Source organism: Garra rufa, chromosome 2 (genome assembly GCF_049309525.1).
Source record: "Garra rufa chromosome 2, GarRuf1.0, whole genome shotgun sequence".
In the NCBI taxonomy this organism is placed as follows: Eukaryota; Metazoa; Chordata; class Actinopteri; order Cypriniformes; family Cyprinidae; genus Garra; species Garra rufa.
Genome location: NC_133362.1, coordinates 66,700,491 through 66,716,228, shown reverse-complemented (window position 1 = coordinate 66,716,228; position 15,738 = coordinate 66,700,491). Strand labels below are relative to the sequence as shown.

General features: G+C 38.7%; 1 protein-coding gene across 1 annotated transcript in view; it reads left to right on the top strand.

Annotated features, from left to right (window-relative positions):
- Positions 1–15,738, top strand: part of LOC141326053 (uncharacterized) — a 117,471-nt gene that overhangs the window by 83,533 nt on the left and 18,200 nt on the right. Inside the window, exon 10 of the mRNA XM_073834754.1 lies at positions 69–115. Coding sequence (XP_073690855.1) covers positions 69–115 — 47 coding nt within the window. The remainder of the gene's footprint in view (positions 1–68; positions 116–15,738) is intronic.

The window sequence follows — 15,738 nt, the reverse complement described above, 5'->3', positions numbered from 1 at the left end:
AAACACCCAAGTACTGCATAGAAACAGTTTAATAAATGACTGAATGTGTCTCTGTGTGTGTTTTCTAGTGTGGATCATGGAGGAGAATCCAGGATTATAGCAGGACCGAAGAAATGTACGTCTCACTCACACACACACATAAATATAACAGACAGACAGACAGACAGACACACACACACACACACACACACACACACACACACACACACACATACATATACAGTGAGGTCAATAAGTATTTGATCACCCTGTGATTTTGCAAGTTCTCTTACTTAGAAATCATGGAGGGGGCTACAATTTTCAGCATAGGTGCATTTCCACTGTGAGAGACAGCATCAAAAAATCACATTGTATGATTTTTTAACAATTTATTTGTGAATTACTGTGTCAAATAAGTATTTGATCACTTGCTTATCAGCCAGATATCTGACCCTCAAAGACCTGTTATTTTGCTTTTAAATAGTCCAGCTACACTCTGCTACATTCTAAATTAGTAGCACCTGTTCAAGGTCGTGAGCTGTCATAAAGACACCTGTGCAAAGTCTAAGTTGCAACATGGGCAAAACCAAAGAGCTGTCAAAAGACACAAGAGACATAATTGTAGACCTTCACAAAGCTGGAAAGGGCTACCGGGCAATTGCCAAGCAGCTTGGTGAAAAAAGAACAACTGTTGGAGCAATTGTCAGAAAATGGAAGAGGCTAATGATGACTGTCGATGTCCCTCGAACTGGGGCCCCACGGAAGACCTCTCCTCGTGGGGTATCAGTGATGCTAAGAATGGTAAAGAAACAGCCCAGAACAACACGGGAGGAGCTGGTCAATGCTATGAAGAGAGCTGGGACCATCGTTTCCAAGGCTACTATCAGTAATACACTAAGACGTCATGGTTTAAAATCTTGCATCGCACAGAAGGTTCCCCTGCTTAAGTCAGCCCATGTCCAGGCCCGTCTGATTATACTGGAAGCATCATGCTCTGGGGATGTTTTTCTGCACAGGGGACAGGACGACTGCACTGTATTAAGGAGAGGATGAACAGGGCCATGTATTGTGACATATTGGGCAAAAACCTCCTTCCCTCAGTCAGACCATTAAAGATGGATCGTGGCTGGGTCTTCCAACATTACAAAGACTCAAAGCACACTCAAAGCCAAGAAAACCAAGGAGTGGCTCCGTAAGAAGCATATAAAGGTTCTGGAGAACCTTAGGTCTTCAGACCTAAAACCAATAGAAAATCTTTAGAGGGAGCTGAAACTCTGTGTTGCTTAGAGACAGCCCCGAAACCTGACAGATCTAGAGAAGATCTGTATGGAGGAGTGGGCCAAAATCCCTTCTGCAGTGTGTGCAAACCTAGTGAAGAACTACAGAAACAGTTTGACCTCTGTAATTGTTAACAAAGGCTTCTGTACCAATATAAAATATTTGAACTCAAGTGATACTTATTTGACACAGTAATTCACAAATAAATTGTTAAAAAATCATACAATGTGATTTCCGGATTTTTTTGTCTCTCACAGTGGAAATGCACCTATGCTGAAAATTGTAGACCCCTCCATGATTTCTAAGTAAGAGAACTTGCAAAATCACAGGGTGATCAAATACTTTTTGACCTCACTGTGTGTATATATATATATATATATACACACACATGACGTCTTAGTGTATTACTGATAGTAGCACACTGTGTGTGTGTGTTATATACAGTATGTGTGTATATAAAACATACACATATATAACACACACACACACACACACACACACACACACACACACACACACATACTGTATATAACACACACACACACACACACACACACACACACACACACACACACACACACACACACACACACACACACACAACACTATGCTGCATTACCAAGACCAAGATGAATAAAGAATACTGAATCTTAATACACAACCACACATCTCACAACCAGTGCTGGGAGTATCGCATTAAAAAAGTAATAATATTACAGTAGTATATTACTTTTAGCTGTAACGCGGTAATAAAACGCATTTCTAATACACTTTGGGTAATAATATTACTCGTTACAATCTCAGTAACGCAAGTTACAACAACATATTTTAACTCACCATTAGTTTGTGAATTAAAAAAATTCACGGGTAAAATAGTTTGTCTTCCTGTTGCTGGAATTCGATGGTTCAAGATGACTCCAGAGACGGGTTCTACATTTGTGAGATAGACACACTCCCGTTATGGAGAAATAGCACGAGTAACTCCTGGAAACACCGGGACTGGTGCCACTAACACTAAACCAATGAACAGAGCTGTGGAGTCAGAGAAGAGAAAAATGCAGAAGAGCAAAAACAAGCAAAAAAACAAAAATTACCTTTAAAAATTACAAAATCAGTTTTTATTAAATCATAGTCTGTATATGAAATGTTAGTGGAACTGGTGGATTACTGAGCTGAAATCACATATCATTGACAAAATCAGGCAAAAGTAAATGCACTTTGCATGCTTTCATTACATGCCAGTGTTTAGTTTGCGAACCACCGTTAAAAAACAACGATGAAATGCAAACAGGGGTAAACATTGTTTTTCAGAGGCGTGCTCTGCCCTAAATTTGACACACCCCAAAGCAGTGGTGTTGTAGTGTTGCCAGCAAATCTGACGCTGTAGTGGAAACACACCGTCAGTGTTGGGCAGTAGCGTCGCCACAAGTAGTGGCTACTAGCTTAACTACATTTCTCAGTAATGTTTTTTTTTTATTTGAGGAGTGGATAAAAGTGTATTAGTCTAGCATTTGTTGTGGAGTCAGCCAAATTGCTTATGCGAAGCGCTGAATCTTTTCTAATATGATATTTTGGCTAAATAACAGAAACAACTGAGCGTCCACATAGCAACGGAAAACTGTATAATCTGCAATGCAAAAGCGTAAATGCAATGCAGGGACTGCCTCAAATTCATGGCCACAGGCAAAATGTTTTCATTTCGATTCGTTCTTAGCAAAAAAATTAAATAAAAAAATCGACCAGGTTCCATGGTGAAATAAGAACGGAACAGTGTTCTAATAGCCCAAACAAATTCTAAAACTGCTAATATTGTTGAATCGTTTTGGACTTTGCAGTATCGAATTATGCCTTTACTGTAAGTATGACCAAAAATTACGGAAAAGGCTATTTCATCTGTCAGCTGTTTGATCGCACCGGCGCCTTACGCGCACACTATTATTGCAGCCTGTTCATTTTGAAAATAAAAGTCACTAAAACATTACATTAGTCGATTTAAAATGGTGTATTAACCCTCTGGGGTCTGAGGGTGTTTTGGGGCCCTGAAGAAATTTTGACATGCCCTGACATTTGTGCTTTTTTCAATATGTTAAAAACATTAATATCGTAAATCTAAACACATTGTAATCAGCACAAAGTGGACTTCCAAAATATGTAAGCAGCATGAATGTACATTTTTGAGTTTTTGAGAAAACAACGTTTATGCGTGCTTAGTGAGAAACTAAATTTTTGAAGTCACTGAAATAAGGTCTTGAAACACATACAGAACTTTGGAGTTCAGAACTTTTGAAAACTGAATGTTGTAGGCTAGGTTTTTTTCTACCAAATGATGTGAAAATCATCTAGTTAACTTGTTTTCACAAAACAGTATATAGATTTAAATTTTTGAAGACACTTTTTGTTTAGAATGGCTGTATGCGAGAAGGCGTGAATGATCATGAATAATGCTGTGATTTACACCTGAGAAGACAAAGACCTGCATAATGAGCCGCATAATGAGCTATTCAGTCAGATGTCATAGAGGAACTAAGGAAAAAATGAAGGAAAGATGTAAGGACAAAATAAATAAATAAATAAATAAATAAATAAATAAATAAATGTATATATATATTGTGTGTAGCGTATTGTGAATTTATATAACTATCACGCAAAATAGCTTGAGATTCACTTGTGAGTGCAGTTAAACTTTTTATTAGGAACAAAAGTAATAAACAACACAGAAGTCTTTCATACACTTTCAGACAGATTACCTAAAAAGAGATTTTTTTTATTTGAATTGGTTTAAGTAAAAGTAAACATTTCAAGCTTTCTATACGTATATGTATTATGTGTGTGAGGCACGTAATCACTGAGATTTACTCCAGTGAAATGAAACATACTTTATAATGTTTCACTTGCTGTAGTCAGGAATTATAGTTAGCAAAAAGTCTTAACTGGTAAAATGTGTGCACATTCTGTCACAGTAACAACTAACAAGTAGGCTAATAAAAGAAAAAAACTTACTTGTGTAAATATCTCCTCTGCTTGATCGCATGCCTCAAATAATGTTCATCTTCTGAAGTAAGTTTTATTCCTGACAAGTCAAGTCAAGTCAAGTCACCTTTATTTATATAGCGCCTTTTACAATACAGATTGTGTCAAAGCAACTGCACAGTATTTAAACAGCACAATAGTGTGTAAGTAACGCATTATTGTAACAATCAATTTTCAGTTAAAGGCAGTTCATCAATGAATTCAGTGATATCATCGTCAGTTCAGTTCAAATAGTATACGATATCGCTGGAAAATGTCCCCAACTAAGCAAGCCAGAGGCGACAGCGGCAAGGAACCAAAACTCCACAGGTGACAGAAATGGAGAAAAAAACCTTGGGAGAAACCAGGCTCAGTCGGGGGACCAGTTCTCCTCTGGCCAGACCAAACAACAGTTTGTACCAATGTCTGATTGTAGAGAACTCATCAGGATCCTGTGGTGTAGTGCCGATGGCCGTCAAGGTTGGCGAGGTCTTCATTGATGATCCGCCTTGGAGCTCATCTGGTTGAAATCCACAGCTATTGAAGTCATCTCTAGGTGGTGATCCACGATCTAAGCTGGGTACGGACTGGATCCGGGGGACTGGAGTGACCATCTGATCCGGATACAGGCTGGGTCTGGAGGCTACGGTGACCTCGGAATAAGAATGAAACAGACTAATATTAGTGTAGATGCCATTCTTTTTACGATGCAACGAGTGCATCAGGTGTTATGGGAGGTGTTTTCGGTTCCGGTTGACCTAATTAATGCAGCCTAACAATCCTTTAACGGATTTGAATTATAGAAATGTGTTAATGATTTTATGTGTAAGCCAGGTTAAAGAGATGTGTCTTTAATCTAGATTTAAACTGACAGAGTGTGTCTGCCTCCCGAACAGTGTTAGGTAGATTGTTCCAGAGTTTAGGCGCTAGATAAGAAAATGATCTGCCGCCGGCAGTTGATTTTGATATTCTAGGTATTATCAAATTGCCAGAATTTTGAGAACGCAGCGGACGTGAAGGACTATAATACGATAGGAGCTCGTTCAATTACTGAGGAGCTAAACCATTGAGGGCTTTATAAGTAATTAGCAAGATTTTAAAATCTATACGATGTTTAATAGGGAGCCAATGCAGTGCTGACAGAACCGGGCTAATATGCTCATACTTTCTGGTTCTAGTAAGAACTCTAGCTGCTGCATTTTGGACCAGCTGGAGTTTGTTTATTAAGCGTGCAAAACAACCACCCAATAAAGCATTACAATAATCTATCCTTGAGGTCATGAACGCATGAATTAATGTTTCAGCATTTGACATTGATAGCATAGGTCGTAATTTCGATATATTTTTAAGATGGAAAAATGCGGTTTTGCAGATGCTAGAAATGTGGCTTTCAAAGGAGAGATTGGACGCCTAGGTTCCTAACTGATGACGACGAATTTACAGAGCAGCCATCTAGTATTAGACTGTGTTTTAGGTCCTTACTTGTGGAGGTTTTAGGTCCAATAATTAATACCTCTGTTTTTTCAGAATTTAACAGTAAGAAGTTATTCGCCATCCAGTTTTTAATATCAGCTATGCATTCTGTTAGTTTTTCGAATGGATATGTTTTGCCGGGCTGCGAAGAAATATAGAGCTGAGTATCATCAGCGTAACAATGAAAGCTAACACCATGTTTCCTGATGATATCTCCCAAGGGTAACATGTAAAGCGTAAAAAGTAATGGCCCTAGCACTGAGCCTTGAGGTACTCCATACTGCACTTGCGATCTAAATGATACCTCTTCATTTATTGCCACAAACTGATGACGGTCAGATAAGTACGATTTGAACCATGCCAGTGCACTACCACTAATGCCTACATAATTTTCAAGTCTATTTAAAAGAATGTTGTGGTCAATAGTATCAAATGCGGCACTAAGATCCAGTAGCACTAATAGAGAGATGCAACCACGATCGCTTGACAATAGCAGGTCATTTGTTACTCGAATAAGAGCAGTCTCAGTACTATGATATGGTCTAAAACCTGACTGGAAATCCTCGCAGATACCATTTTTCTCTAAGAAGGAGCATAATTGTGAGGATACTACCTTTTCTAGTATCTTTGACATAAAAGGGAGATTCGAAATTGGTCTGTAGTTAATTAATTCATAGGGGTCAAGTTGTGGTTTTTTAATGAGTGGCTTAATAACAGCTATTTTGAAGGTTTTGGGGACATATCCTAATGATAGTGACGAATTAATAATATTCAGAAGAGGATCTATGACTTCTGGAAGTACCTCCTTTAGTAGCTTAGATGGAATAGGGTCTAACATACATGTTGTGGGTTTAGATGATTTAACAAGTTTATACAATTCCTCCTCTCCTATAATAGAGAATGAATGGAATTGTTCCTCAGGAGATCTACAATGCACTATCTGATGCGATACTGTAGCGGGCGGCTGTATGGTTACAATTTTATCTCTAATAGTGTCTATCTTGGAGGTAAAGTACGTCATAAAGTCATTACTGCTGTGCTTTTGGGAAATGTCTAAACCTGTTGCTGCTATATTTTTAGTTAATTTAACCACAGTATTGAACAAATACCTAGGGTTATGTTTGTTTTCTTCTAAGAGAGATGAAAAGTAATCCGATCTGGCAGTTTTTAATGCTTTCCTATAAGATAAATTACATTCACGCCAAGCAATACGAAAAACCTCTAGTTTTGTTTTCCTCCAGCTGCGTTCCATTTTTCGTGCTTTTCTCTTTAGGGCGCGGGTATGATCGTTATTCCACGGTGTTAGACTGTTTTTCTTAATCTTTTTTAGGCGCACTGGAGCAACTGTATCTAAAGTGCTAGAAAAGAGAGAGTCCATAGTTTCTATTACATCATCAAGTTTTTCTGAGCTATTGGATATGCTGAGGAATTCAGATAAGTTTAGAAGATTACTTACAAAGCGGTCTTTTGTAGTAGAAGTGATGGTTCTACCGTATTTGTAGCAAGGAATTGAATTAACAGTTTTAGCTATCTGGATTATACAAGAGACTAGATAATGATCTGAGATATCATCGCTTTGCTTCAGAATTTCAACGCCATTAACATCAATTCCATGTGACAGTATTAAATCTAGAGTATGATTTCGGCAATGAGTAGGACCTGACAGGTGTTGTCTAACCCCAATCGAGTTCAAAATATCTATAAATGCTGTTCCTAATGCATCTTTTTCATTATCAACATGGATGTTAAAATCACCCACTATTAAGACTTTATCTGCGGCCAGCACTAATTCGGATAGAAAATCAGCAAATTCTTTAATAAAGTCTGTATGGTGCCCTGGTGGCCTGTATACAGTAGCTAACACAAACGTCACAGGGGATTTATCATTAGTACTTGTTTCTCTGGATAATGCTATATGAAGCACCATAACTTCAAACGAGTTATAATTGAAGCCCGTTCTCTGAGAGACATTGAGAATACTGCTATAAATAGTAGAAACACCTCCTCCTTTACCTTTTAGACGCGGTTCATGTTTATAACAGTAATCTTGGGGGTTGGACTCGTTTAAAATAATGTAATCGTCTGGTTTTAGCCAGGTTTCTGTCAAACAGAGCACATCTAGCTTATGATCAGTGATCATATCATTTACAAAAAGTGCTTTCATAGAAAGGGACCTGATATTCAATAAGCCAAGCTTTATCAATTGTTTCTCTGTATTATATATATTTTTTATTTGTTGAACATCAATTAAATTGTTGGTCTTGATTTGATTCAGGCGTTTTTTGTATTTTCTAGCTCGGGGAACAGACACAGTCTCTATAGAGTGATATCTAGGTGAAAGGGTCTCTATGTGCTGAGAATTAACTGATTTCTGTGACGTGAGGCGGCTAGCAGACGGTCGGTTTAGCCAGTCTGTCTGCTTCCTGACCTGGGCCCCAGTGAGTCAAGTGCAAACTCTAAGACTATGTGCCATATTTCTAGATAGAAGAGATGCTCCACATCCGGAGGGATGAAGACCATCTCTTTTCAACAGGTCAGGTCTGCCCCAAAAGCTTGTCCAATTGTCTATGAAACCTATGTTATTTCGCGGGCACCACTTTGACATCCAGCCATGGAGTGACCACAGTGTACTGTGAATCTCGTCACCACGGTAAGCCGGGAGGGGACCAGAGCATATTACAGTGTCTGACATCGTACTTGCAAGATCACACACCTCTTTAACATTATTTTTAGTGATCTCCGACTGGCGAAGTCGAACATCATTAGCGCCGACGTGAATAACAATCTTACTGAATTTACGTTTAGCATTAGCCAGCACTTTTAAATTTGCCAAGATGTCAGGCGCTCTGGCTCCCGGTAAACATTGGACTATGTTGGCTGGTGTCTCTATTTTCACGTTCCGTACAATAGAATCGCCAATTACTAGAGCACTTTCATCAGGTTTCTCAGTGGGTGCTTCACTGAGTGGGGAGAACCTGTTTGATGTTCTGATCGGAACGGAAGAGCGGTGTTTTGACCCGCGACTATGCCGCCTCACAGTCACCCAATTGCCCTGCTGCATGGGCGTTGTTACCGGAACCGAACAATGTACAGGGCTTTCTGAGCTAGTCACATCCAAAACCGTATCTAAGGCCCTCACATTCTTACTATCCTCCATTAAAGTTTGGATGCGTGACTCTAGTTCTGAAATCTTCTCTGTCAGCCTGACTATATTCCTGCATTTATCACATGTATAAGGCTCACTGCTGACAGAGATAGATAAGCTATACATGTGGCAAGCAGTGCAGACTACAATTGTAGGAGAAGAAGCCATTACTCACCGTGATTGTAGAATGATTTCAACTTACCAATGTTGTTAGAGTTCCTGAAGAACAGATCAGGGGGAGAAAAAACGGAACGGAGCCGGCTAAAAGAGTACTAATGATATTAAACACGAGAAAAAAATAAAATAAAAACGTGAATGGAACGCAGATGGCAAGTTAACCGGCCAGCGCAATGCTAAAAATAGTAAACAAGAGTTAAAAGCGTGAATGGAGTGCAAGCGGCAAATTAACCGGCTATGGAATGCTAACGTGCTGCACTCGTGATTATAGAGTAAGGCGAACAATCAAATTAGTCAGATTGGTTTGATGGATAAGACCAGAAATTAAATTAAGCTATATCTATCAATTTAAAACGGCAGAATTAACAATAAGATAGAGAATCCAGTAGAAAATCCAGTAGAAAAACGAAGCTGACAGCGAGTCTTCTTCCAGAAAGGACTAAATTGAAAGAAACGTATTTCTCCTTTGTTTACCGTGATGTGGGCTTCTACTTTTGGCGCGGCACCCTCACGTGGACGATTTGAATATGAAAAGATAGAATCGCTCGTGGGCGTGATCTAATTAAAACTAATGAAGCAGATAAGAGAGACTGGACATCATGTTGGTTTCATTTTGATTACTTTATCACAGAATATTTGTTTTTGATAAAACTTACTTAGTTTGAAAGTATAGACATCAGGCTTTCTCTAGACATATTGCTCCTGTCTCTGTGTTGTATATTAACTGAGTTATAGTCTATTTTAATGACGCGTTTCTGAATGAAGATCACAGAGATCAACGCGGCAGACAGCACACCCTTTTTGTTTCCTTTATTTTGCAGAATCACAATGTTTGTTTTGTTTTTGTGAGTATATACAAATAAAAGTAGACCCTTTACAGATTCGATTGATGTACTGCTTTTATCTGTACAATCAGAAATGACAAAGTAATTAAAGTTCCTTTTGGGGAAACTGCCTCAAAACGCCCCAGGGCGTTTTTTGTCCCCAGGGGGTTAAGTGCAGTTCAGCGTGACCATCGGTTCCGGGGCACATTTTTGCTCATCATGATATTTTTTCCCGTCGATGTGCATGAGGTATCTAATAGATAATAGTTCCTCTTCAAATGCATCACAGATATGGAAACTTTTTGGATTTGTGAGGAGAGAGGTAGTCTACATAAGCCCAACTTTACTTTCAGTTTCACTTTACATTTGTTTTGGATTGTTTATAGCTAGGCCTATATTATTATATAGGGAAACTATATGTTGGTACATTATAACATTACGCTGTAGACCTGATTATTTCGGAATGTAATAAAATGTTACTTATTATAGGCCCAGCCATCGTGACCTATCCGTTTAATTTTTCCTCTCAAAGACTTGCAATTGATGTTAGCGGGGTTTTTTAACCTTCAGAGAATATAAACAGGCAATTGATTCTGTTAAAAATTCTTACTGTCGGTTAACAAATTTACAATAGAATTTAGCTTAACATCCCATAACAGGGTCTGGGCCAAATCCACAGTCTTGACTGTAAATGTTTGTGATTAGTTTTTTTGTTATGTACTACAGATTCTGACAATTTAAACAAAAATCAGGCACCTGTATTCATAAAACAAACTACTACCTTTGTTCGAAAATGGAAGTACATTAAAGTGTTATTTGTGTGCTGTATTTAACATACTTTAGTAGATATATACAACAAAACTACAGCACTTTCATTAGGCTGTTTTTACGAAGCTGTCAAAACTAAACTCTGATGGCATGCAATCATTAGACAAACACCCATTCATATATAAGCTATATGTTATTCAATTATATACATGAAATTATTTAATCTACAAAATGTCCTGTTTTATTCGTTCAATATTCAGAAACAGGTGCCATTATTTAAAAAAAAATTTGTTTTTCAAGAAATTCAACCCCTCAAAATGTAATTTGCCTATGTCAAAATATGAGATGAATCCAGCCCTGTACATGATACTTAACTGAACTTTTATGTCTGTCTGACTGACAGTTTTATTGCCCACCGAAAGAGGATTGACTTGGTATGATGTTGGTTCAATATAAAAATGAAAATGTGAAAAACAGCTTAGATGTAGTAAACTACTTTTGCCATGTTGCTGTAGCTTCGCTTGACACTTTTCTGAGGAGGATAGCTTAAGTGTAGTGAAGCTTCATTTAATGAAGAGTAACTGTTAGCTTAGCTCATTACGTTTGTCAAGTATATTGCCCAACACTGATATGAATAAATTACAGTCAACCAAATACAGAAACACTGGTCAAATAAATAGAGCTGTGTAGTACAATCCGTGCCGTTCATCCTGAGCTCGGGACAAACACATCTTTGCTCACGTGAGGAGGATGTTTTTAAGTGTGTTATGTAGTGAATTTTACTGGAGACTCATCTCATTTTAACTTGGCCCACACAGGGATGCCAATTATGTAGTGAGTTCTGCTTTCGCCCACTAGGAAGGCGAAATAGTGTAGTGATGGGTACTCGTATCACCGATGACGTTATGATTCTTGGATCACATGTCACTTAATGTGCGGTTATGAGTACATCACATAAGAAAGATTGGTGGGATATCTAGCTTGTAGAACCTCTCACTGTATTATCAACACAAGGAAGACACAAGTGTAATAAAATAAATTTATTAACAAATGATAGACAAGAGTAATCAACTATTAAATGAATACAATAAATGCAAAAGGAATAAAGTGCATAAGATGCATAAAATGTGATTCAGTTGGGTGTTACTATGTCATAGCTATGTTATCTTATGGAAAGATAAACTGTTGCTACTCTGAAACAAATAAGGTGAAGAACCTTATTTTGCATCAAACAAATAAATGAGCTATTATTTGTTATCAACTGCAATCAGCTATACAATATCTAATGTAAATTAGAAAAATCATATACTGATAGTACACAACAATGCCAAGGTCTCTGGAAGAGGATTGGAAGGGATATTTACGTTCTCTGTGGTTGATTGAGCAGTCTGGTGGCGGTGAATTCTTCCACTGGTTGTGCTGGGAGCAGTCAGTGGGAAAAGGAGCAGGAATCCGTTTCGACAGCCTTGAGCATGAAGCGCTGTAGGATGCTGATCTCCTGGAGCACCAAAGGGTCCTAAGATCTGGAACACGCAGATGTGGCTCTGGTGTAGGTGCTGAAGGCCCTTAGCTTGGAACATGCAAGCAAAGGTACCTGAAGTGAAGGTTTGCTTGCTGGAGCTCAAACTTGTTGCAAATGTCTGTTGGTCTTCTGCCTCTCTCGGCTAGAGACTCAGAACTTGGTCAATCCGCTTTGTCTCTCTCGGATGGAGACTTAGGATGTGCTGCATCTGTGGTTGCCTCACTGGACGAAGAATCTGAACGTGGAAAATATCTCTTTCTTCACAGACAGAACGTGGTCGTATCTGCTGCTGCCTCACAGCTGGAGACTTGGAGTGTGGAGCCTCTGTTTCTGTCTCTCTGGACAGTGGACTCAGAAGGGTTGTGTCTGTTAGTGTCTCACCCTGCTGGGCCTCAGACTCAGAACTAAGTTGCTCTGTTAGTGTCCCTTCCCCTACGGGACTCAGACTCAGAACTTTGTGTAACTGTTATGTCTTTCCCCGATGGGACTCAGACTCAGTACGTTGTTAGTGCTCTGTAAGTGTCTCACCCTGCCGGGCCTCAGACTCAGAACTTTGTTGCTCTGTTAGTGTCCCTTCCCCTACGGGACTCAGAACAAGGAGTGTCTTTTGGAGAGGTACCTTTATAACTTTTCGATGAGGAGGAGATTGCAACTTGGTGCTACTCCATTTCCATGCTGTGATTGGCTGGTTCCATCAGAGCGGGGGGACATGGGGTAGCCCACCCTTCTTTCCTCTTGTGGAAGTCATTTGCATAGTCCAAACACAAAGTTAGAAAAGTGTCAATAATGTTTTACTGGTGCATTTCTCATTTTCCAAAACACAAGCAGAAAACATTTGGTAATGAACACATTAAGTCCAAACATGATGGGAAAAGATTGAACTGTCATGCATGCATTCATTTGTCCATTAACAGCTGAGTTTGTGTAAGATGTTGCACTACACATCGCTGTCAGTGAGAATACTTATTTCTCTGAATAAGTATAAGATGTGTGTGTTATGGTTCGCATCAGTTCAAGGTTTGAAAACATAGTTATGAATGGATTTGGATGGATCTTTGTGATCTCTCTTTGTTTCACCCACTGCTGCTTGCGTCTGGAGATCCTAAGGAATTTTTATGACCGCCACAGGACCAAACCTTAGAAAACAGTTTCAAGGTGGGTGAAGGGCAGAAACTGCGTCTTGACCAATAGGAAGTTCTGTTCTTCCTGGGTTTTTGTCCCAAAGGTCTCTTCTTCTCTGGCAGTTGTCCTGGCATCTTTATCTGATGGCGTTGGACAGTTTGCTTATGTTAGTCCACCAAGATCCAATCAAAATGTAGCAAACCTTTGTCCACTATTGTGGCCAGGGAGGGGCCCTCGCCATAAACTGGGCCCTGGAATGCGTGGTCCACTACAGTTACGTATAAATCCTGGTTTACATAATAGTTTATCATTCAAATACATCACGAATATGGACGCATTTAATTGGATTTATGCCAAATGAGGGAGGTAGGCTGCATCAAAACAATGCTTGCTTTCAGTTTCGCTTTTACCCGCATTCATTTTGGCTTGTTTAGCAAAGTATATTTTTCATTCTTGTTTTGTTCTGAAAAAAAAAAAATCTAAAATAGCCTATGAGCTATGCTTTGTGTTTAAAGGGATAGTTCACCCAAAAATGAAAATTTGATGTTTATCTGCTTACCCTTAATACATCCAAGATGTAGGTTACTTTGTTTCCTCATAAAAACACAAACGAAAAACACTATGGGTGAATAAAGAGTGCCTGATCTTAAACACTACATACAACAGAACTGGAGACACACTAAAAAGACCAATGACAATGTGTTTTAGAATTAATTTAATTTAAGTAAGTAATACAATCATTTTTTAACTCCCTTTTTACCATGTTTTACAAACATGGCATGCCACTTTAGGGAGAAAAGTGATACCCATAAACTTCAAAATATTGACAGTAGAACACTTGTGTAATCTTACAAAACAAAACAAAAAATAAAATAAATGTTCTGGCCTCATTGAAATGCAAGAACATCAACCACTCAAAACTGCAAAAATGTAAAAACCTTTTAAGGGCAACACATGATGATGTGAAGATGGCATTAAACGGGTATTAAAATGTATACAATTAACTCTCAACAGCCAGTAACTAATGAAATGTGTAGAGATTCAGCTTTCACCATGAGGGACCGTTCATCCAAATATGACAATTTAGTCTTCTGTCACTCTCATGTTGTTCCAAACCCATATGATTATCCTAACAGGAGTAAAAGGTCAGTTTAAGCACATTTTATTAATTAATTGCATTATAAATGACAGTATATATTATAAAAAAAAGACATTTTTAAAAAGAACTCTGATCAGAATTACCTAACATATATTACAAGTGTTAATCCTTCACTTGGAACTAATTATATGACAAACCCTATTTATCTGGCAGCATTACTTTAATTTTCACTGCAAGAGAAATCAATCATTCAAAATCTTTTTTTTTTTATATATTGCATCTTTACAATGAATACAAGAATTGTGATGATAATGAACGAGATGGGAAGCAAATGCAGTGTGAACACAAATATTTATTAAAGACAAATATAGTGAACACAAACTCCGTGGTGACGATGATGAACTCCGTGGGTGGTGATGGTACAGTATCTCTTGGCTGGGTGGCGCAGAGGCTTGATGGCTGGTGATGACGTGGCGTGAATCTCCCGTGATGAAATACAAATCCAGTGAAACGATCAACGGCGATATAAACAATCCAAACAGACAAGACCAAGACAAAACCAACAAGACAGTCCAAACGTCCGGATCAACTATCAGACAGGAAAGAAGAGAATGAGGTGAGTATATGTAGCTGACGGTAATGTGTGACACCTGGTGCGGGGACTGATTAGCAGCTGTATCCAATGAGTATGACGTAACCACATGAAAGACACCAATCATCATCTTTCTAACGTGAGAACACAGCTGATCCATGCACCGTGACAAGAATATGCTGAGACTCTCAATAAAGAATGGGTTCAACACTTCAGCTGGAATTGCTTTTCAGCTCAGTGCTCAGAGTAAGGATCTGCCAGCATGTTTAAGAGAATTCAGACTGAAAGCACACAATAATGAGAAGATTTCATTTATTTGGGTCAGATCGGATGTTATGTACCACAGCAGTTAAATCTGTCTATGTTGCATGTTTAAACCTCAGAATCATTCATATTAACATGTTAATAAATGTTTTCTCTGGAAACAGAGCTTGGAAGTTTTAAAGAAAAGTTTAATAAATGCATCACACCAGGGGCGTAGATTTAGGGTGGACGGTGGGGATGTGTCCCCACCAATATCGTCCGACCATTGAAATGTCCCCACCAATAATTTAATCCACTTTAAAAAAAAAAAATCGTGCTGTCCACATTAACTTAGACACGCAGAAAGGGGTACGTTCTCTCCTTGAGTCCTCCCACCCCAAAACACATATGAACATTTTGATTGGCTGTGCCTTTCCTTGCTATCATGTGAGAGGCTATGGCTGCGTTCAGATACAAGCAGCGCCAAAAATGCAATGGATTTTTTCA